The sequence below is a fragment of the Pholcus phalangioides genome, unplaced genomic scaffold, assembly GCF_987345545.1.
Source record: "Pholcus phalangioides strain wild (caught in Gottingen) unplaced genomic scaffold, Ppha-v1.0 ptg000004l_1, whole genome shotgun sequence".
Lineage (NCBI taxonomy): Eukaryota > Metazoa > Arthropoda > Arachnida > Araneae > Pholcidae > Pholcus > Pholcus phalangioides.
In genome coordinates, this window is record NW_028301597.1 from 34087095 (window position 1) to 34111219 (window position 24125).

The window sequence follows — 24125 nt, forward strand, 5'->3', positions numbered from 1 at the left end:
TTTTTAAAATTTAAAAATGACGTCTAGATGCGAGTAAAAAAAAATCAGCGTTTTTTGTTGCAAAAACGTAACCAGCAACCCCTCTTATTTTTCAAGATTTCGCTATCAGTAAACGAAATTTGCATATGCGGATTATACTCAGGCAATTACGGAAATGATGGAAATGGGCCTTTGACGGAGAACAGGATCTAAGCCGAAGAGGCTTTCCAAAGTTTGTTTTCATTGAAAGTCGTTAGAGACGTCGGAGACAAGGGTGCTTTGGGGGCTCGAGCAACCACAGTATTTTACAGCATGGGTTCGAGCGATCCCAGAATTGATTCGGAAATACACGTGCCCTACACAAAGCTCAAGACATGCACCCATATGTCTGAAACACTTTCGGACGCTCCTGTGAAGGCAAGATAGCTTAGTGGGTTCATTTCGCAATTCCCCAAATCTTTATACCTTGCTATTGCAATTAAGAAACTGGACATGTATACAAAGAAAAATGCATGGGATTCACGGGATTCACATGCAAAAGGGCGTAAACAGGGGGGGGGGGAACTAGAGATTACCCTCCAAAATTTGAGAAAATGGGTGATATATATGGAATATCATGGCTTATAGTCTGTCGTTCTATCACTCTGGTCCCCTTCTCCCGAAATACAAGTTGTTCATCTCCGAAAGAAATTTCTGGCTACCTGTCTTAGTTTCATATGAATCTATTCTAGAGCGATGGGATTATTGCAAAATCAGTCTGAGAGCGCGTAAGTAACAAAAAAACCTTCTGGAACACACACGAACACCAGAATTCTGTCACCGGACTCTCAGTCAGTCTGCGTAGCCGAGTTTGAATCTTACGATGACCATTGACAGAACGTAAATCTTATAACAGCTTATTGGTAAACGAGTTTGATCTGGAGGATGTGATACGCAATTAGGTGAAAGAAAATTAATATTAATTAAAACTTCTCTATATAGGTTACAGTAAAAAAAAAAAGTTTTACGAATACTGTTTCGATTGATTTGTATAAAATTATTACCTGTATCAACAAGCGTGAGGTTTTTTCTCTTGCCAGTTTCGGCGGCTTTGTGGTATGACGGCCCGTTCGTGTACATGAGCGTCGTATAAGGCATGCCGTCCTTTTCAGAGATGCCAGCTTTGCCTAATATTGGGTTCCCTCTCTTCGGGTAACCATTGACGGTGAACACGTGGGAGTGATCGGCCGTCACGACGATCAGAGTGTCCTTCCAGGATGTCATGTTGATTGCTGTTTGAACTGCTTCAGCGAGCTCCACCGTCTCCGACAGGGCACGGATGCCGTTGTTATTATGATGAGCGTGGTCGATTCGGCCTCCTTCAAAGCATGAAAGATAGAGAAAATTAATTATATCAACATCTACTTATATGAAAATGAAGAGGCATCACGACGGGGCCATTCATGTTAAACAAGTTATCATACCTCACACTGAGTCAGTAAAACTAATTTCTCAATTCACAAACCTTACCTTCAACCATGAGGAAGAATCCTTTGTTATTTTTTTGGAGCAGAGAAATTGCCGATTTCGTCATTGTACTCAGTGATGGTTCTCCTTTTGGGCTCTGGTTCCTGTCTATCTCGAATGACAAGTGATCGTGGTTGAATAATCCTAATAATAAATTATGAAAAGAAAATTTACGTTTGAAAACTTTTCTGAAAAATCATATAAATACGTATAGGCTATATGAAATCTCTTCAGTACTGATAAGGCATGAAGGTGACGGGCACTTGTTGTTATCACTCTCATGAGATGAATATGTCGGTAATAAAAATACATGCAGGGTGATTCAGAAGTCATCGTACAAATTTTTAGGGGATGTAGAAAACAAACCAGAATCACATAGTAATGTACAAGCCAATAATGGGTGGAAAAACTCTTTATTTAGCGATACTTTACACGAGGACAGCACCCGTACACTAATTGCACCATACACAAAGTGCATGTCCGCCATTTCAGCGTTCGTAAATTGTTGCATGCTCTCCGTACGCAATCGGAAGTTTAAATGACTAGCGCGGCATTCCAACTACAGCGCTGGCGGACAGCGCCCTCCAGCGGATAACAGCTCCCTCAAGCATGCATAACTGGATGGTAAGAACTTTGAGCACTTTTTGTGAAACTTAACGTGTATACGTTCTGTCCTCTTGTAAAGTATCGCTAAATAAAGAGTTTTTCCACATATTAGTGGCTTGTCATTTCAGCATCTACGTTATCTTCCAGCTAATCAGGTTGGGGTTTCCGGTCATTCATTCCCATGTGATTCTGATTTGTTTTTGTTGTTTTATACCTCCCCTAAACTAAAAGTTTGTACGTTGAGTTTTGAATGACACTGTATATCCTGCATTGCCCCTGGCACAAACTGCACAGAAGTAAATATCTATTAATATATAAACGTAGTCATTAAATATGCGCAAACACTCAGCTGATTTGATTTTTTCACTACCCTTTATTAGCACTAAGCTATTGGCACACTCATGATCAGCCTAGTCCAATAGTCATTCACAAATATTTGCTTTCAACTTACAAAAAGTGACGTTTGACTCTCCTTGCTATAATAAAGCACCAGTGGCATGGGATGGCTTTACATTGATCCAGAAAGACCTATTGTTCCTTGGCCAATATTTGCTTCCAGAACACAATAATACGCCAGCGCGTGTTGTGACTGCTGGTGTGGACAGACGGATTGGAAGATCGGGAATGAAGGCGGCTCTTTTGACTTAGAGGGCTGGAAGGGGTCCCATTCGTCATTTCGACCAGCCTTCCAATACCTTTCAGCCTTCAATATTTGACGATCATTGCCAATGGTGGAGTGGCCACACTACTCTCCCATAAAAAAATTTGGAACGTATTGGACCAGGCTGTATACTAGTGTGGCCTCGGCTTTACAGAAAAAACTCAAGACGATAAAACATCCTCAAGCAGAAAAACGTCTCGACGTTGAAGATCTATGAGAGCAATTATTTAGTTCACTAACGGGAATTGTCCGTTAATAGTTAGTGAAATATATTGGAGCCTTATTTCACAAAGTTCAAAGAAGTGCAAGTTTTAATGTAGTAGAATCATATTGGTCCAGTGCAATGTAGGCCCTTCTGCGACTTTTTTTTGTAAACGAAATGTTTGTGGGGCAGATTCTCAATTTGTATTTGAAATGACAACTAAAAGCCACATTTTACAGCTAGGAGTTTTAGGAATGTGTACGAGGTGCATGTACGATTAAAAAGCAGTAGTGGCTAGCAGTTTCATTGTAAAGTAGATATTCATTCATGAAATTTCTTCGAATTTATTGGCAATATGGATCAATGCTCACCTAAGAGATAATCAACATTTTTAGTGACACTCAGTAGCTGCTCAGCGTTCGTAACGTATTTCGATCGAGCATTCCGGTTAGATTTTTCTTTCTTCCAGTAATCCAACAGGTCGAGGCCATCCAATCTTGTGCCGGTCTTGTTTGTCTGAGGATCCTTAGAGTCCTTGGGCATGAAATGCATGCGACCGCCGCCAAGTATCACCTGTAAAGTGGAACGTTAAAAGATTGAATAATTTATAGGTACACAAAACGGATAACGACAAGCTTCAGGTGAATTTTTAAAAGCATTAACCCTTTAAGCAGAAATGACAAGATATCTTTCCTCCATAAACCCTTATTTTAGTATTGACAAGCACAGATATTTTCTTAAGTTGATTATTTTTCCATATACCTTTTAGTTTGCACCTGCTGAAAATCGGAAGAAAGCCTACTCCATTAAAAGATATGGCATTTTAAAATAAGGTTTAGTGATATATAATTGCCGCTTAAAGGGTTAAGCGTCACACGTACCTTAAGATCTCTCCCAGGTAAGTCTTCGACGAGTTGCCTGGCGATATCTTTGCAACGGCTGGCGTTGGAAGGCATCTTCGAGTCCGTTTCCCAATCTCGATTCGCCGAATGTGCGTACAGAGATGCAGGTGTGGCATGAGTTACTCTTGTAGTTGTAATGAGACCAGTATCTTTGCCTTATGAGATAGTAATTAAATTTTATTATTTATAGCCAAGCGGGCATTAATGGTGTAGGCAAAAATGAGTAGAGGATTGCAATGGGGGAAAATGGTCGATGTGAATTTTCAGCTTACTCACCAGCTTCTTGAGCCCATTGTAATATAGAATTGACCTCGTTGCCGAACAGGGAATCACAATTTCCCGCTTTCGCTCGTGCGGACACTCCCACTGTTTTCGAATTGGTTTTGACTCCTGTGAAAAGAGCCGTCGCCGTCGATGCCGAGTCAGGAACTTGATGGCTGACACTGTATGTCTATTAATATATGGAAAAAAATATATAATTTCAACATGAAAAGCATATTTTACAGAGGCTGATTACTTAACTCCACTTGCCGCATTTACTGGTGAACCGTTGACCCTAGAAGCATGCTTCCAAATCAGAGAAAATAGCCAAATAACGTGCACAACTCAAATTCGTCATTCATGTTGCAAGGAGTTGTGTAGTTATCAAAATATCGAAATAAATTTGCGTGAGAATCTCACGCGACAGAATTGAAACTTGCATATAAAATTTGCAACTCATATAGTGGATACAATAACAAGAGACTTCTAAACTTGCGTGCATCGTCCACCTTACAATCTCCCACTACCACCAGCCCAATGTAATTTCATCTAAAAATCGTTGTGAGGGGAATGAGAGCTTTGTGATGTATGGAAAAAATTCGCTTCACTCTGTGACTATGCATACAACACACAACACACTCCTTCCCACTCCACCCCAACCCAATTTTCTTTTCTTACAAACTGTGTGCATCGCCAACATAATCTATAGCAGTAGACCTCCGTCCGTCACCTGAATGTTTTTAACACGTGGAACGATCAAAGTTCTTATTTAAAGACAATATGTGCTTTTTTCTAAAGAAGTTTGATGTTCATCTAAATGCGTAGGACGATTTGTAAGAAACACAAGTGCATTCCTAGGACGATTTGCCTAGGACAAATGCCTGGGACGATTTGTAAGAAACACAAGTGCATTCTGCCTTCTTTATAGATTTGCTTTTTGCTGGAAGTCTGCCACACCATGGGATATTCGAATGTATCGTTTTTCGTCTATATCAATGATTCCCAACGTGGGCGATGGAATGTTCCGGGGGGGGGGGGGTGGTAGAAGCTACGGGTATAACATGGGATTCTATGGGTTAGATTGCGCTGGGGGGCGATGGGACAAAAAAGGTTGGGAAACTATGGGCTATATAAATCTTATCGTAGGGGTTTCATTTGACTGACACTAATGATAATAAGCAAAGTAAAGAAAAAGAAAAGAAAGAATAAATAAACACTTTTATTTTTTCGAGCAACTGAAAAGAAAATGGTGGTGAAGAGTAACACCCATAATTGTTAAGAAACAAGTAACAACGGAGTTTTTCCTGAAAAAGTTCCTTTTTCAAGAGGATGTCATACATCAATTTTTGGCCGTGATACGGAAAATAGGAGAGAATTATTCTCCGCTGAGTGATGAGCAGTTTAGACAAGAAGTAAATTTGAGAACTCTTCACGAATGAAAGACTTCCTAAAGAAGACATCAATGGCAACATTGAATGAGTATGTTTTAAAAGTCATAATGTAACATAAGTGAAGACGTCTCAAATCTCTAAAGGGTTTTTTTTTTTACGCTTCCTGCTCAAACTGCACGTGAGGCTGACAAGTGATGAAAGGAAACGTGTATTCCTTTTCATCCTTGAAGGGTGGTCCGATAATAATAACGGTCATTCATCGGCCATTATTCCGCGATGATGATGATGGTAGTGCCAGTGTGATTTGACGAGCGGACAAAATGGTTTCTAAGTTTCTAACATCAAGCTTGGCCTCTGCAGAAACAAAAAGCGACGGCATTGAAACTGTTGGTGAAGATGATGATGAAGTTGAAGATACACGAGGGTGGCAATGCGAGGGAGTGTCCGTCGAAATCCGGTTTCCTGTTGGCACGAGAATTGCGAGACCCGGAGGACAATGATGAAGCCGTTCTGGCAATTTGTGACGTTAATACGTTGAATAGTGTTGATGATTTGTCTCCGAAACTTGCCAAATTGACATGTTCATATTCTGTCAGTTAAATACCTTTCATGCCGATTTTCTGTTTTTAATTATCGACGTGTAAACTGATGTGAAATGTGATTTTTTTCGAAGAGGTTGAATTGCACGAACAATGAGATATTGACAAAAATTATGAAGGGTATAGTAGATAGTATTAGTCGTTATAGACTAGTGCAGCATAGTTTCTTAAATTTTTTCTTCTATCACCCCCCCCCCTCTCAATTTTTGTCTCACTGATCCCCCACCAAACTCAATCCAAACCATAATCAATTCTGGAGGGGGTGGGGTTTTGCTCTGCCGCATGATACAAAATTTTGTGGGTGCTCGAGCACCCCCAGCTCGATACCATGGAATTCTATATTGAACTCATACCTTCTACTGTCCTAAAAAGGGGTGATATTGCCCAATTTGGGAAACACTGGATTGGTAATTTTTTTTACCAGGAGTTCGTGGAGAGAGGTTTCAGGTAGCCCACGAGCATGGATGAGATGACTACTGTAATAATGATAGTACTGAAAAAATGTAATAATGGTAGTACTGAAAAAATGTAATAATGGTAGTACTGAAAAAATGTAATAATGGTAGTACTGAAAAAATGTAATAATGGTAGTACTGAAAAAATGTAATAATGGTAGTACTGAAAAAATGTAATAATGGTAGTACTGAAAAAATGTAATAATGGTAGTACTGAAAAAATGTAATAATGGTAGTACTGAAAAAATGTAATAATGGTAGTACTGAAAAAATGTAATGACTGTAATACTTAATGATAACTATACTGTATCAATTTTTTTACATTATAATGCGATGAATTTCATTCTGTAAACGGGCCGTGGCCTTTATCTACTGGCAGGAACGCTCCCTGGCCTTTCTTCTTATTGGCACAAAGAGTCCGAGGAGCACCAAAGGTAAAGAACCTCCCACATGTTACCAAACGGCGGATCATTTGGGAGAGAGGGCTCCAATTTATATTTTTTTGGGCATCTAAAGTGGATTATATTTTGCAGCCCTAAAGTAGGCTTAAAGAAAATTAAGTCATTTGCCACTCTCTCTTCATAAATTAAAGAATGATGGCAACACCAGTAGAACACGAAAACACGAATTATTCTGACAACATAAATATGCAATATATACATATGTGCAACACTTTCCTTTATGCAAAAAAAATCGTTAGAAATTCCTCAGAGGAAAGTAGTAGCCCTAAATTTGATCTGGTCGGTATTGTAATGCATTTTACATATGTATAAGGCTAAATGACTGGGAGAACATTTACCTTCGCGAGAGCGACATCAGGAAATTTCTCGAAGCTCAATTGAGAGTCTTCTCCAGGTCTACCTTCTCTCTGGCCCTGGTATATTCTAGCAGCTGTGACAGTACTGACGCCCATACCATCTCCAACGAAGATTATAATGTTTTTGGCAATCTGAGTATTCGGTTGCTTCCTCAGCGCATCCAGTAGATCTTGTTGGCCCACTTCCGACCAGAAAGTTGGCGATTCTTCTAAAACAAAAACATCGAAAATCATACATAATACATTCTTGGTGGGATCGGTAAAGTGAAAAAAAGAAAAGTTCTTGAACTTGATCGTTATACATGACACATACATAACAAGGGCTAACATCAAAAATGAAAAAAAAAAAAAAAAAGAAAGAGGAAAAACCAGCATTTCATAACTAGAAAACGCGGAAATCAACGAAGCATCGAAAAAATGTCGAACAAAAACATTTTTTTTTCTCATATTAAGATCCAGTTTCCTTGAAAAGGAAAGAACTTTTGCAATATTCTCATGTAATAAGTGACGCCGATAGAATTGAAATGAAACCATTAGAAGAATGGGTGGAGGAAGTTTTTACATTGATATGAAATACACGGACATGGAGATATACCGGCAGGTATCTACGGGAAAGAATTTAGAGAATGATGATCACACGAAGGCATCTCAATATCTTGGCGAAAGCACATACAGGGTTCGCATAAATGAGTGACACATTAAAAAAAACATATTTTCAAAAGTATTACACATAATGTAATCAGTGATATATAAAAGGAAAGAAAAACATTCCAAGTTTTTCTTCAATTACGAAATATTCAATGTGTGAACCTTTCGTAACCCGACAAACATCTAATCTGTAATCAAATTCATTCCACGCATTTTACAATTTTAAACAGTGAATGGTAAAAAAAATGATTCACAATGCAGTACCGATGCGTTAGTAAAGTTCACTGAGTGTTTTGGCAATTTTTTATAAACCACCATTGCCAAGGACACTCAAAATGAACTTAAAGAACGCATCGCTGTTGCATTTTGAACTATCTCTTCCCCCCACAAACAAGCAGCTTTGGTTTCACAGCGTTTGGTCTTGAGGCAAGCTGTGAGCTGCTAGACGTTGCTGTCATTGAAAGCATAAAGCGCTGTTTTAGGCTTTGAACTTTGAAGGACCAGACACACCCCACTTCACATCTCTCAGAGAGATATCGAAGTGTTTTCGAAGGCTGGACGTGTCCGGAAATTTTATTAAATTACAAGTAACATTAAGATAGATTTAGAGCAATTGGGCCCAATAACAATGATTAATTTAGAAATCTCGCATATGACATCTCGGCACCGGGAGCGTCCTTGAGGTTCGGTGAGCGTCTTCTGTAACCTAGTATGTTGACATTCCACTCATGTTTACATAGTCATTTCGGATTCTTGCTCCGCAGCTTACGCTGCTGAGGGGACTGGACGTCCAGCCGTCATAGTGTTCGTCCTCGTTTAGATGATAGGTCTTCATTCCTCTATTCATGCCAAAAAAAAACGCAACTACAATGAGCAGATCTGCTACTTTAGCAGTGGAAAATCTGGAATCGCAGATGCATAATCGGGCATCACGGTGATCATTGTAAATAGAAATAAAAATCATACGCTGATTGCGTTTCTGCAGAAATATATGTAATTAATGGATAATCTTATTGATAAAGATTATATAAATTGTCCTAATTTCGAGCACGGTCAAGCACAACGCTGCGACGTATGCGACGCACACAGCTGATAGTAGATCACCGCATTCATGCGCTGCCACAGCTGTAAACATTTAGTCGGTTCCAACCACAAAAACGCCGATAATTACGTCTGCGCGACCTCAAGTTATAAGTATGCGCAGTTGTGGATCTTAATACACGAGTGGATGGTGTGTAGTCGGCATCGGCAAGTTTAATTCGTCGGTGGCCACCTTTTTTATCATGCAGCAAATGTAAGTTGCTCTCCAGGAAATGCAGCAGTTTCATCACACGCGATAATTGAGCGGACTCTGAAGAACACTTTTCTTCCAAACGTATAGTTTATCCGCCGGTATATCACCAAAGTGCAACTCCGCCGTGTGTGGACATAGAGAAGCGTAGTGCCACAACGACCCTTCTGCGCCGCATTGCTGTTTTGGACTGCAAAAGGGATGACTATTTTCGTGAATCAAGAGAAGCCGGACGTAAATTTCATGTAAGGTAAGTGAGGGTAATATGGCCACATGCCATAAAGATGTCAAACCTTCAGTGGTTTTTGCTGAAATCTGTATGATAAATTATGAAAAACAGAATATAATAAAATATATCTTGAAGAATTATTAAAAGACGAAAATAATAATTCACGATATAATTTAAACCAAAAATATAAAAAAACAGTATTTTTTTCAGTCTACTTCTTGTCCGTATTCCCAACAGGTGAAGGTAATATGGACAAGAAAGTCCTCCACGTGCACATATCTCAACAAATCGACAAGCATTTTCACGAGAACTTATTGATTTAAAAAAAGTTATTTAATAATTTTAAAATTAATAATTATTAATTAAGAGAAAATTAATAATTTTCTTTTCGTATTTAATTTTAACTTTTTTAATTTAAAATTAAATACGAAAAGAAAATTATTTCGTCCAGAAAATAAATTTCGTAAGATTTAACTGAATTTTAAAATGATAAATAAAAAAGTTGATATTTTTTTTAAGGGAATTAAGAGACACATTTTGGACAGAGATATAAATCCTTTTCCTTCCTTCTTTAGGAATAGAAATTGGGAGAGAGGGCTAAAGACCTGGTCACATGGAATTTCTGACAAAAAACATTTGATACTTGATATCTTACCTGGCTATGGTGGTCAAATGAGGTACCCGAGAAACCTGGACAAATCCCGAAATCCGTTATTAAAAACCGGGGCAAAACAGGGACATTTTCAAAACCTTCATTTGATGGACATTACAGTGTAAAATTGCAAACTTACAATGTAATATACGAAAATATAATCGCACTACTTCTACACAGAGGTGCCAAAACGAGTGAAACGTCAGGACCGGGGGCTATGGTTGTCAGACGTCCCGTGCAATTTTCACTTAACACATAAAAGCAACGTTAAACGATCTTTATTCTTTTTGAATTAATAAATCTGTTCTTTTATTCCGGCGATACTCCCACTTGGCATAGCTCTGCAAAACCAAGCCGTGTCATCACAATCGAAAATGTCCTCCATACACTAAGTATTTCATCTAAATTTCACAAAAGATTCACAACGAACCTGATTATCCGCGCAATCTCTTCAGCATCAAAATGTTCCTTCGCTGCTTACTGTGTAATCAGCCTTTCGAAGCATAAACATTTTCAGTTTTCTAAACCTTAGGTGATTTTCTATGCTTTTTGCATAATCATGGTGCGTTTGATTGATGCATTTCCGAATCTTTCAGCATGAAACCATTGCAATACAAATTAGTCAACATCGTTGAAATTCAATTTCTTTTCATTTCTCTCGCCAATCTTCAATTTCATCAGAATTTTTCTTGATGCTTGAGATTGGGAAATTCCGTATTCTTTGCCAAATTCAGTTTGCGTTGTTGTGTTTTTTATTGCATCTTAAACCTTTAATATGTTGCACAACGCAAACGCTTCTTCTTCGCGATCATTTTTAAAATTTCAGGACATTGCATGAAGTCATGATGTTTATGCAGATTTTTATTTCCATTGAAAAAGGTAACGTACTTTGTAGGCTCAACAGGGAACAAAAATAAAAAAAATAATAAAATATATTAAAGAAAGTTTAGGCTTTTTTGTGTATTTTTTTTTTATCTCAACTAAAAACATATTTGAAACAATTTCCAAATGTTCTATCAAATAAAAATATTGGCTACATAGTGGTTGATATATATATAAACAGATGTCATATTAATCACAATATTTCTATTAATTAAACGGAGAAAACTTTTTGAAATGATCCACAATAAGCTCTCTATATATTATTTCATATTCTCTGTAGGAGAAATTTTGATTCCAGAAGAATATCCGAAAAGCTGAGTATCTGTTTATCCATTACCCAATAAAGCAGGACCGACTGTAATTTTATTTTAAGTTAGTCTTTAATGCCTAAGGAAAAACCGGGACAAAAAGGCGTCCCGAAAGCCTTTTCCGGGATAGTGAATTTAACAGCGATAAAGCGGGACATATGGCTACCTTATACCTGGCTATAAAACCAACATGCCAAATACTCCAGAGAAACCTGCATGACAGACAGAAATTTATGTAGATTGAAATTGCAAAGAATACAGTTGATGAAACATTGAAAACCGTAAATGTCATGATTAAGCAACTAAAGTTGTGGAGTAATGAAAACTGAGAAGAAATACAAATGCATTGCTCTCCAGAGGAAAATAACAACATGATTTTCTGAATGTCACTTCTGACTTAATATGGCGAACTGGCGTGAGACTACGCATCACCCAAGCAAAATAGAAACAATTTGTCCATGTGTCCAAACGAACAGCTTAAATAGAATAGAAACTTCAAATTTCGAATTCTGTTTGAAAAAAAAAAAATTACAGAAAATTGACCATGTATTACAATGTGGCCATATTACCATCAGACACCTTATATTCTATCAATCTTTCAGGGTTTTACCATTTCTGAATCACCTTGCATCAAGAAGATACGTCATGGCGAGGAGAAAAAAGAACCAAAATTTTAACATGATCTGAACTTTGCAAAACGCGTAATTAATATATACAGAAAAGAAAAAGCTTCTTTCGTGCAGCGTACTCTATCGACCAAAATTTGAACTAATTTTTTTTTCCTACTGAAAAAAAGAAAAAATAATAACTCTGATGAAAACAATTTTTTCACAAACCGCATTCAAATTTATCAATTCCTCCCATTTTTACGAATTTTTTAAACTATTTGCGCGAATTTATTGGACACCGTGTATATATATATATGAGAAAAAAAATAACAATGGAAATGTGGGATAATTTTTTTACACACCTCATTTAACATACACATGACTGTTATTTAGTGAAGATACAATTTTGTGCCATCTTTTTGGGGGGAAAAAATCGTTACATTACAGCAAACTGCTAACTTTGAAAATTACATAGAGAACATACTCCAAGTCGTTTAACGCATAGTCGACCATTGAGGGATGTATAGGCCCCACCATATACTTTTTTTGAGCTAAAATTTCTTTTTTCTGGGATATACTACGTATCTCTCTATCCCTCGTATCTTCTCATCGTAGTACTGACTGTGCCTACGTAACCGTGACATTGGCTTCGCGTACCAATTTATCTTGGTAAAAGTTCGTGTCGACGGGTGTACTAATATTATGGCAGTCTGTATATACTTCTTCGGAACCTGGAATTTTCTGGTATAAATGGAGGCAGAAATGTTCAGAGAAAGATAGAGCTGAGAGATGGGAATCTTTGATTCTTAGGCAGAAGAAAGTGAAGCGGAAAAAAAGAAATCGCGCTGCTTGGTCAACGATGTGTGTAAAGAATATGAAGAAAATACAAAAAAAAAAAAGTTTTACGCTGTTGTTGGAGAAAAAACAAAGAATTTCATTCAGGAAATGAATTAAAAGAAAAACAAACTATTTTAGATGCCATAAAAAAAAAAAAGATATTAAAGAAACGGTTTTCACAGCGTTTAGTTCCAAGAGATTGATTTGAGAGAGAACTAATAGTTATCGATATTTTCTCATCGGTTTTTGGAGAAATTAAGGATTTTTCATGTATATACACATTTATACAAAAATTGCCACGTTTTTAAGACAAATAAATTCAATTGGTCGAATGGTCGACGCGTGACGGCTCTCCATTGAAGAGCCGAAACGCGTCGACCATTCGACCAATTGAATTTATTTGTCTTAAAAACGTGGCAATTTTTGTATAAATTAAAACCAGGCAAAGTTTCTCATTTTTGTGATAAGAAAGAAAGTGATACACATATCACTTTTTGTCTAAATGGAAATATATTGCAAAATATGCTGTAAACTTATGTTGTAAAACATTGGTAATTTTTGCAATTTGTGGCAAAGTGGGCCACTTTGTTAAACTGATCTTTATAATATTGTAGATATTGAGAATATTTGCAATCGACGAGATTTATAATAATAATATACTACTATTATTATTATGCCAAATTTTGACTATCATTATTCGAAGAAAAATAATGCTTAAAATTATTTATTTCCCTTACAAATTTTTGAATGGTAATGTGTTCTTTAACAATATTTTGGATGAGATTGTTCCTCGATAATGCTTACGGATCTTTTCAACAATGGAAGGCTTTTCAACAATGCTTATGGATCTTTTCAACAACGCTTATGGATCTTTTCAACAACGCTTATGGACCTTTTCAACAATGGAAGGCTTTTCGACAATGCTTATGGATCTTTTCAACAATGCTTTTAGAGCTTTTCAACAATGTATGGCTTTTCAACAATGATTATGGCTTTTCAACATGGACAATGCTATCATGCTATGAGAATATTAATTGAAGAAGACAATCATAATGAGTCTAGAATTGTTAGATTTGCCAGGGATATTCTGAATTCTCTAGCTTTGCTTATGAAGTTTTTATTAAGAAATAAAGAATGCTGCTCGTCAGTCGAATTTCAATTGCTTTCATTGAAAAAGTTATCAGCCCATCACACACATATCAGGCTTTTCAGGAAAGAAAACATCTACTCTTACTTATAATGAGTGTGGATGTTTTCTCTCCTGAATAGCCATTGAAGAGGAATGATTATAATCAATCAGAAGTAACGAAGACAGAAGTAAAAAGTAGCTGTTGAATTTATTCATATAACGTATATAAATTGACGAGATTTATATTTTTAAATTTGATTAATTCATTAAAAAAATTATTTTGCTGCTGGAAGTTGGGTTTATTTTCTTCCTACCCTTCTGAAGAAAAAAAACCCTATCCCTATATAATCCATGTGAAATTTTAACTCGTCTTTCGCGATTATTCTGTGGAGCCAATTAATCGCGTAAAGCGAGGGACACCTCTATTGTATTTGAATTATATTACTTTTTAAAACTGATTCCGTAACGTTTCCTTTATATTAGTTTTTTTTTCAGTTTCATCATAAGCAAAATATATCCTAAAAACGGCAAATTATATAAACCACCGTTAATTTTTAAGACGGTGGAGATTGTATAAGTATGTGTATATGATTAAATCTACCTTTATCAACATATATACGTATAATGTGTGCAAAAAGTCCAAATAAAATTTCAAAAACTAATAAAAAAAAGGAATCAATTGACATAAAAAACATGCAGGGTGTACCAAAATACTTATCAAGACAGATTTTTTTTTAAATAAATAATAATGAATAGTTCAGAATTTCACTCACAGATGACGCTGCTTCACAAAATATCTCGACATAACAAAAAATACAACACAAGCTGTGTGTGCATAATTAATGTTTATTACGGTTTCACATTACATAAAACTGTCCTCATTTTTAAATACGAGCACTCTTTTGTTCGTTTAGATGTACTCCGAACTGAAAAGGAGCGCTCATAATGAAATGTGGTAGTTTATGTAACGCAAATCGTAATAAACATTAATTATGCACTGTTCGTGTCGCATTTTATGTGTCACGTTGAATTTTTTGTGAGTGAAGTTTTGAACATTATTTTAAATTCATAAACTGTAGGGGGACGGTAAGTATTTATTGCACAACGCACCTTTCTATGCCAAATGGTTGATTTTTTTATAAATTTTTAAACTGTGTCCGGGATTTCTTGCCCACCCTATATTAATTGGAACTTCTAACGATTAAAAAAAGCAACAAGCTCTACATACACAAATAAGTCCAGCAATCATAGTTACTGACAGAGACTTCTACGATGCGTATTCATGATAATTATCGTATTTATGGCATGATAACTCGGAATAATGTACGCGTACTGTACAATGTTCCACTGTAGGAAAGGCTGTATGAGAGACATTGCTTGAGGATAACATTACGATTCAAAAATATCCACGTCTTCGGAAGAAGTTAAAACAACATCATTTCTGGAGAAGTCAATTTCAAAATCATTCCCAAGAAAATGATGATCATTTTGATCGTGATAGTTCTTCATACAGAATTTGTTTTCGCTTGTTTTCTCCATGCTCAAAGACAATTTTTGTTCCGCAACACAAGCGGGTGAAATCATTGCCTAGAGCGTTTGTGGATTGAGTTATTATATATTTTTGCCTTTTTGGAAAAAAGTGGGCTTCCATATTTTTCTTCACCGCTGTTTCCAGAAGCTATCATTTTCCTCCCCTCAACTTTCGCCATATCCATTGCATTTCTATAATGATGGGCTAAGTATGCATTACCATGAATTTCTCAGGTTCAATCGGATTCCCATCCCGCTTAAGTGACTATGATAAGACTGCCTTAGGGCTTCACAGACATTTCCGTAGGGACGCGGATGAAAATACCCATACAACCCTTGGTTTTTGTTTCGAGATAGAGAATACGATTTCTTTTTCTTTTTTTCATGTTTTTATTATTATAATTAATATACTGATTGGGCAAAAAGTCTGTAGAAACCTTAAATATCCATAAAAACCTGAAAAATAACCGAAATAAAAAACGGTTTGCAGGGTTAGCATCGCTAGGTCACGGGAATTTTTTTTTCTAAAAAACAGCCAACAGGTGGCGCTGGCCTGAGCGACTTGGGTGGAAATATGCAAATGAGACCGTTAAAAGAACTTGCGCTTCCAACTTCATTATTTGCATATCTTTTCTTTGACTTGTGCACGTCAGTGCCACCTATCGGCTGTTAGTTATTTTTTTCCCTCATCTTAAGAAATTCCCGTGACCTAGCGATGCTAACCCTGCAAACCGTTTTGTATTTCGTTTATTTTTCGGGTTTTTTATGAATTTTTAAAGTTTTTACGGATTTTTCGCCCACCCTGTATACATTAAAAAGAATAATGTGAAATCATTGGGATTGATTATTAAAATCTCGCTAGGGATCATACGAGCCATTCTGGTTATTAGATGTAAATGACAAAATTAATGTACATAATAGTTTATGCAGGATGATTCCATAACTATCCTTGGCCACAAATGTTGATCCAAGAGGCATATTTCCAATTACAAAAAGGTATTCAAATAACATGTAGACACAGATACGTCATTCATGTTGCAAGGGGTTGTATAGTTATTTACACATAAAAGTTGACTTTTTATACGGACACCCTGTTCTCACATATACCAAACTAAAGAAAAATTTTGGTTCTGTCTTTCTTGAGGAAAAAACATTAATGTGAAAATCTTTCTATATGAGCACCCTGTCCTCAAAAACCTAATAAAAAAATTCTACGTTATTACGAGCTATAGTCCCTGCGATATTTGAATTCAAAAATCGGAGTAAAGTTTGGAAAGAACAGCATAGACAAGGGAAAACGCGTTGTCAGTTTATGCCAGTGTTCCTCGGATTGTGCGTCGCGGCTCAAATAGGCGTCGTGGCGAGCTGGAGATATTTATTTGTCAGCCTATTTATGCTTTGAAGTGGGTTCTTTTATAAGGGAATATATCTACCAAACTATTCTGGTGAGCCGCAGATGAACCATGAACTGCACAAGAGAGTCACGGGTGCCAAAAATTTCAGAACCATTGGTTTATGCTGTTCTTTCCCAATTTCTATCTTATATATTTGAATTCAAATATCTCAGCGAATATTGCACTGAGAAATACGGAACTTTTTTTTGTTCGCCTCGGGAGAGGCAGAACAACTTTGTAATCGGGTTCTTGAGAACGGGGACTGTATAAGAGAAGTTAACATTTTTATTTCAATAACGATACAACCGCTCGCTACATAGATGACGTATTTGAGTTCTACACGTTATTCGGATACTTTTTCTGATTGAAAGTATATCTCGTTCAGCGGCTCACGAGTAATTTGCGGCCAAGGGGGGACTATGTAGAACCGTACTTATAAAAATGCACACGATTCATATTCATTACGTATAAATTAATCAGGTGTTAGAATTCATTAGACATGTAGATTAGATTCAAATAATTTTGAGCGAAATTAGCGTAAAATATTAATATTACAATATAGTATGTGGCAAATAGGAATGTCCGTTTTGCAATAAAAAAATAACATCAGCCATTATAATGTTACTTCAGAATTAGAGTGAAAGATAAATGACTAATAAAAAAGACAGTAAATGACAGGAATTATCGTGACATGTTAGAGAGAACTCGGGAGTTACAACATTGTCTGTCTCTCTTTTAATTTAAAACACATTTATTTTTTTAGTTTTGTTCATATCGTTTGCCAGAAACCAGTTACGTATTCTTAGTAAGTCTTCATTTATATAAGTATTTAGAGCACTCAAATTCTTTGAAGAATATAGAAGTATGGCATCATCCGCAAAGATCCCTTTATGTCAAGATTACACAGGTCGTTTATGTAGAGTAGAGGGGACCCAAAATTACACTACCTGAACCGGGTAAACTCTGCCTTATTATATTATCATTGATTTCAGCATATTGAAAACAATTGAATATAGGTTTGATTTAAACTCAAAAATATTACCTCTTATTCGTATTGAATGAAGTTTGATTAATAGAATTTTTTGCATGTATAACAGTATCAAAAGTTTTTGAAAAGTCTAACAAAATAGTCATAGTCGCATTACTGCCTTATTACCTAGCCACTTCTATTATAAGTAAGTAAAATTAGTGAATGATACTAAGCCATTTTTAGTGTTAGAGTTAAGCGAAAATCCATACTGGTTTTTAGAGAATTAATTGATTTTATTTAAATACGAAAATGCGAGGTGTTTTATGAAATATTTTCAATTTTTTTCAAGATTTTGGAAAGTATAAATGCAAAAAACATATAGGTCTAGATAACTACTTAGTTCATTTATACCACCATTCTTGAAAATAAGGGTTCATCTTTATTTATAAGATCGTTAATACGTGAGTATCCGTCCCATGAACAACATGTGGCTCACAGGACAAGAACGTGTTGAAGGGGCATGCCAATACGAGAAGCTTATTTTTAAAAGGAAGCATTTCCACAATTACTAAATTTGCAGCAGAAATAAAAACCTTTTCTTCTCCGGAATGGGCTGCTTTACAAAAGTAGCAAATAGTCCAACAGGTAGCTTAAGGGAGTGGAGTAATGGTATTTAAATATTATGTTTCTTGATCAAAATTTAAGGGAATCAGTTCAAAGGCGTTCAATTCATTATACATTATAATTTTGGAAATGTTCCGTTTTGAAAGAAAATTAGTAGAAATGTTACCCTTTGATCAAAACTGAAGGTGGTCAAGTCTAAAAAATTGGAAATTTCTACGCCACCCATTGATTCCTGACGGTTTCATCTAGCCAAGGATAGTAGCCTTACTACTGTCTCGTGAATAATATAAGAAACACGATTATTCTACTGCGAAAACTGAGGTAACGGACACTCCCGTTAGCAGACTCCTCCATTGACGGACATTTTTTTGAATTACGCCGATGGGACTCAAAGCATTTTACTACCCACTAACGGACACTCCTGGTGTGGGGATAAAATTTTCGGACCCATGGGTGGCCGTTATCGAGAGGTTCTACTGCAAAATGTGACTCTGAAAGCGCTATAATGGTATGTTCCGTTTTGAAAAAAATTTCTTAACGTAAGTAGATAAACCCCTTTGTTATGTTCCCGTTTGAATGAAAAATGCTTAAGTAAATGAACGAGATGGATGTATTTATTCCCTTTTGGCAGAAACGACTAACCTTCCATTGTAATTTCGACAAAAAATGCTACCGCGTGAATAAACCCTGTTGCATAATCTCGAATGAGCTCACCCCAAAAATTCAGAAACCGTTGAAAGTGCATTTCGGAAAAAAAAGTGAATCTTTCGAAAATAAGCTCCTCATGCATGTGAGCGCGTTTTTGGAAATTTTTTTCATCAATTTTGCATCAATTCTATCCTTTCCAAAACTTTTTCTTATTAATCTGAATATAGACCTCACGATTCGATCTTCGTACAATAAAAGCAATGTATATTCGCTCTAATGTACGTCATTAAGTTACTGTTAATAAAGTTTTGATTTATACTAGGTGAAAATGTTCTTAAAATAAAAGTTTGAATAATATTTTTGACGGTGTGTGTCCAGATCTGAATAGATTCACAAAGTCATCAATCGTAATTACATTAATAAAGAGTTCAGAAGGAAAAAAACGACTTTACAGCAATTTTTTCGAAAACGCGGTAGCAGTGCCATCTTGTAGCTTACAAGGAATACTATCCCGACGTGCATTCATTTTTTGGGGTAAAAAGACTTTAAAGCCGTAAAAAAAATAGCGATAAAGTTTCTGTATACTGGAGGGAACACCATTATAACACTTTCATACTCAAAATCTACTTTTTGCTGTAAATCCCGTTTTCCCCCTGGACCCTTAATTTGTTTTGCATCGAATGAAAGAGAGATGGACTTGTTTGAAAGACACAGAAAGAGAGATAACAGACCGATGCGTTATATGACGTTTGAGTTATTGAATGGCCGTCTGTTAACTGTAGGTCGGCATTACCATAATAGAAAAATAAATAAATAAATATAAAGCGGGTCGTGAAGACCATTAAAACGACGTCTTCTCTCATTTCGAGATGAAGAACGTGATTATCATCGACCTTGAATGTGGAACGTGGATCTGATCGCCGTCTTCTTCATCATATTATCGCTCTCGTCGAGTCCACCACACGGTTTATCGACCACACCTCACTCATTTAGGAGTGGAATTTCAAGGCCAGGGTTCGTTAGGCTAGCATATCCCTTTACTAACCCCCTTTCCGACTTACATATTAACTTAACAACAACATAATATAACTGCAACGTCTCTGAGGAGGAGGAGGAGAAGAAACATTTATAGTTCAACGGGGCGATTTCAGAGAGATGTCATGAACCTGCTTATAGAGGGAGCGAGAGGACATTGAATTAACGCAGGATTTATTACCTTTACCATTATGTAATCCTCTAGCGGGGGTTTTCTTATAACCTATTACATTATATTACACTTTATTAATGAGTCCGTGAACATAAAGAGCACGCAAACAGGTGCGAGAGGGCTTTTTAAAGAAGAATTAATGGCACCATGTTTGCTGTCCCATTGAAGGATTCCATCTGTTGAGAACCTCCGCGAACAATTCAGAAGGATTAGGCGTGACCGGATTTACTCTTTTTTTTCTTCACGTGAGCAATATCCATCTTTTCTGCAAGAAAAGTTCGATGCTTTTTTTTTTTCAGTAGAATTCGGTTACTGTCTATTAAGCATTGATATTCGTGAAGATATTTCCCATGGATCATGTACCGTGAAAACGTATCGTTTTATCGGACAACCATATTCTCCAGATAAGGTGCTATTGATGTGGTGGTGGTAGTGGTATTAGTAATGCAAGCGCTGTTCAAAAATCCTAACACGTAGTGTTTCTTTTTCTTTAACACTGGTTACATTTTACTAAAACAGGTAAGGTTGATGCAGATTCCGATGAAGAGTCGATAAGATTCTGATTTTGCTAGTGAATGGCTTTCCTCTACACTCCAGTTGCTTAGAAATGAAAAAAAAAAATCCCACCCAGAGACACATTTTATATAAAAAATGAGGACATTCATCTTTTATTTTGTATTCTGATGTGATCATTTCCCCCCTTATCTAACATATTTGCATGTACGAGAAGGGGCCTTCATTTCCGAGATTTATTTTTACACTTCCTCGGCGTTGACATATTTCAAAATTCTGACCAGAAAAATACTGCTGCTCTGTTCAAGCCAAGAAGTTTCTCAGGGGATTGGCCTGAGAGATTTCAAAAGTTAGGATAGAGGGCACTTTTTCCTAGTGTGAGTTATTAGCTTAAAGCCGGGATTACACTATGAAAGTCTGATAAAAGATCTTTTACAAATCTTGAAAAAAAAAATCGACAAATAAACCTATCGGTTGCAATTTTGAACTTTTATAAAATAAATTTTATAAAATTTTTATAGTGTAATCGTTCTAAAAGATAATTTGCAGCAACTTCGGATATACACGATCATGCACAGAATACGGGCTACTTCTTTGCACAACCGTTTGCTCTTGTCTCAGTAAACTACTAGTGATGGCAGTGCTGCAACAAATCAAATTTCTAATAGTCTTATAGTATAGTATTTCTCAACCTTTTATAACCCATGGTCCCCGTCTTAACCAGGACCCTCTACCCTCATCCAAGATCGAGGCCAAAACGGAATTGAATTCAATAAAAACTAAATTTATAATAAACAAACATTTTTTATGAATGAGATCGATCTCCGAAACCCGACGCCAGGCCAAAATCATCTACAGCAGAAGGTCTCAGCTCGAAGCTCGTGACGTCAATGAAGAAGGCCACCTCACCTAGAGCCATTGGATATACTTCAAAAAAAGGGTAAAGATGGCGCATGCTTCGGCTATATCCGATGGCTATGGGTGACATGACCTTCTTCAGTGACGTCACTAGCTTCGTGCGGAGGCCTTCCGCTACAGATGGTGTTGGCCAGGCACAGATCCATCATCCCTCAAAAAAGCTTATTTAAATCAGATAAATAGATCTGTGTAAAATATGGGGACAATCCAACGAACCTACAATCGACCCTACAGACACGTTATTCTCGGTCCACACCTATCCTGGGCGGACCCAGGGTAAGACCTAGAGTTCATTGAACTTCCTTCTCGTGGGGATTTTATGCATGGCCGTCTCAACATCATGGGTCTCCGGAGAAAGGGATGTTCTGGGGGCCCTTTACCCACACTTAACTGGAACTAATAATTTGAATTTTACATACTTGCACTCGAAAATCATAGTAGCAGATCTCATCATATAAGCCCCTACGGATACGAGGGCTCCGGGCCATACCTATACGCCCCCCCCCCCACCACCTCGTAAAAATGGCCCTGGTTCTACGAAAATCTCTGCTGAATTCGGAATGAAGTCCTTTTTCGCCCCACCATGTTTCACTTGCATCTCCAATTCTTCACAGCTCTCCATGGCCTCCTTCACCCCCTGCATTTCATCTGATTTTCACTAGTGGTTCGGAAACATTATAGAATGCGTATAATATGGCATCACTGCATTTAATGGACCCAATAATTCTAAGGGCTAACTTTCTCACACAGGGATACTCAAATCGATCTCGAGTAGCCTCGACTCAACTCGCCAGAATGCTATTGTCATACGTATATTCACTATAATCGTCTTGAAGCGCAATGGCGTAAGTGAATACAAGGTTCTCGAATAGTCGAAGGGTCGAACGTCTTTCTTTCTTTCAAACCGAACACGATTTCGGTGTATTGCTATGGACACTTTACTATGGAAGTGGGTGTGTACCTAACACTCTGAGTTTGCGTATCCGGTGCTTAAATTTCCAGTGCTGCTATCTAAGACCCGGGTTCGAACCCCACCGTCGACATAGTAGAAAAATTATGTCGACGGTGGCTGAAGTTGGTTTTCTGTGGTTCTTAACATCGAGGCGAGCCGATCTTCCCGTTAAAAAGTCTCGCCACACAGAGCAACGGGCCTACACCGGTACAATTATTAAATCATCACACTTCACTCATAGTTAGAAAAATTGATGGCAGATGACAGCACTACACATAACAAGCATAATACAGAAGCAAACTTCACGTTAGGTTCACTATACGTACAGACACATTCCAACATCTACCAATTCGTTAGAGATTCCGCAGAGGAATATGGACGAGGTGCATGTGTGATATAGTAGTAGTAGTGCTGTCATCTACCGCTGTGCGGTCGTGTGGTCATAGTGACGGACTCGCATCGCGAGAACTCTACAGTCGCACAGTGGTGGTCAGCTGAGATTTGTTTTCCGTAATTCTCAACTTCGAGGCACGAAAGCGAGCTGTTCTTCCCGTTAAAAAGTCTCACTACAAAGAGAAACACACCAACAACGGTCAAGTATTCAATGATTACAATTCACTCACAATTTCAAATTTAGATGGCAGCACTGAAAATTCACACGCAGCACTAGATACGCACTCACACTGTTAGTTACACGCACACACACACGCACACACTTCCGACACAACTCACTCAGTAGTGAATTGCTCATGGCGATAGACGAGAATTGTGCCCGGTTGAAAGGAAATGTTGCCATGTAGACTTGGAATTGTGAGTGGAGTGCGATGATTGAATGTACAGTTGTGGGTCTGTTGGTTTCTGTGGCGAGATTTTTTAATAGCATGACCGGCTCGCATTCGAGCCACAAGTAGGGAACAGGGAACCACAGAAAAAACAACTTCAGCCGACCAAAGATGGCAGCACTAGAAATTCACACACTAGAAGCGCACTGTTAGGTACACGCAAACTTCCGACACATCTCACTCAGTAGTAGATTTCACATGGAGATAGACCGGTGTTGTGTGTGCGTCACCGGAGCGAATGTCTATGTTTTTTTTACGGGGAGGAGAGAATCATTCCCATCGTCTTCTGCTTCCCAGTATCCGCCTATGATCAATGGCTGATTATGATATTATATACGCATTAATATACGAATACACCATAAATATATAGTTTTTCATCTCCATTGCTAACTTGAACTTCAATGAAACTGAACATGGATTAATAACCAAAACCTGACCTTTGACAAACAGTCCGTAAAAGTGTTTTTTCGGTTCTTCTTAGGAAATAAATAAATAAATAAATAAAAAAACCCATTAAACCATATCATTCCGAAACTAAAACTTGGAATATCCGCAGAACAACAT

The 24125-nt window shown here is 37.2% G+C and overlaps 1 protein-coding gene across 2 annotated transcripts in view; it reads right to left on the bottom strand.

The window, feature by feature from the left end:
* Nucleotides 1-24125, bottom strand: part of LOC149087131 (alkaline phosphatase-like) — a 32313-nt gene that overhangs the window by 2630 nt on the left and 5558 nt on the right. Inside the window, exons 2-7 of one of the 2 annotated variants that reach the window (XM_089231383.1) lie at nt 7362-7588; nt 4133-4307; nt 3836-4011; nt 3326-3527; nt 1489-1629; nt 1023-1337 (exon numbers count right to left, since the gene is read on the bottom strand). In XM_089231383.1, the coding sequence (XP_089087509.1) occupies nt 1023-1337; nt 1489-1629; nt 3326-3527; nt 3836-4011; nt 4133-4307; nt 7362-7588 (1236 nt within the window). The remainder of the gene's footprint in view (nt 1-1022; nt 1338-1488; nt 1630-3325; nt 3528-3835; nt 4012-4132; nt 4308-7361; nt 7589-24125) is intronic. The other variant, XM_089231384.1, reaches the window with a different exon arrangement.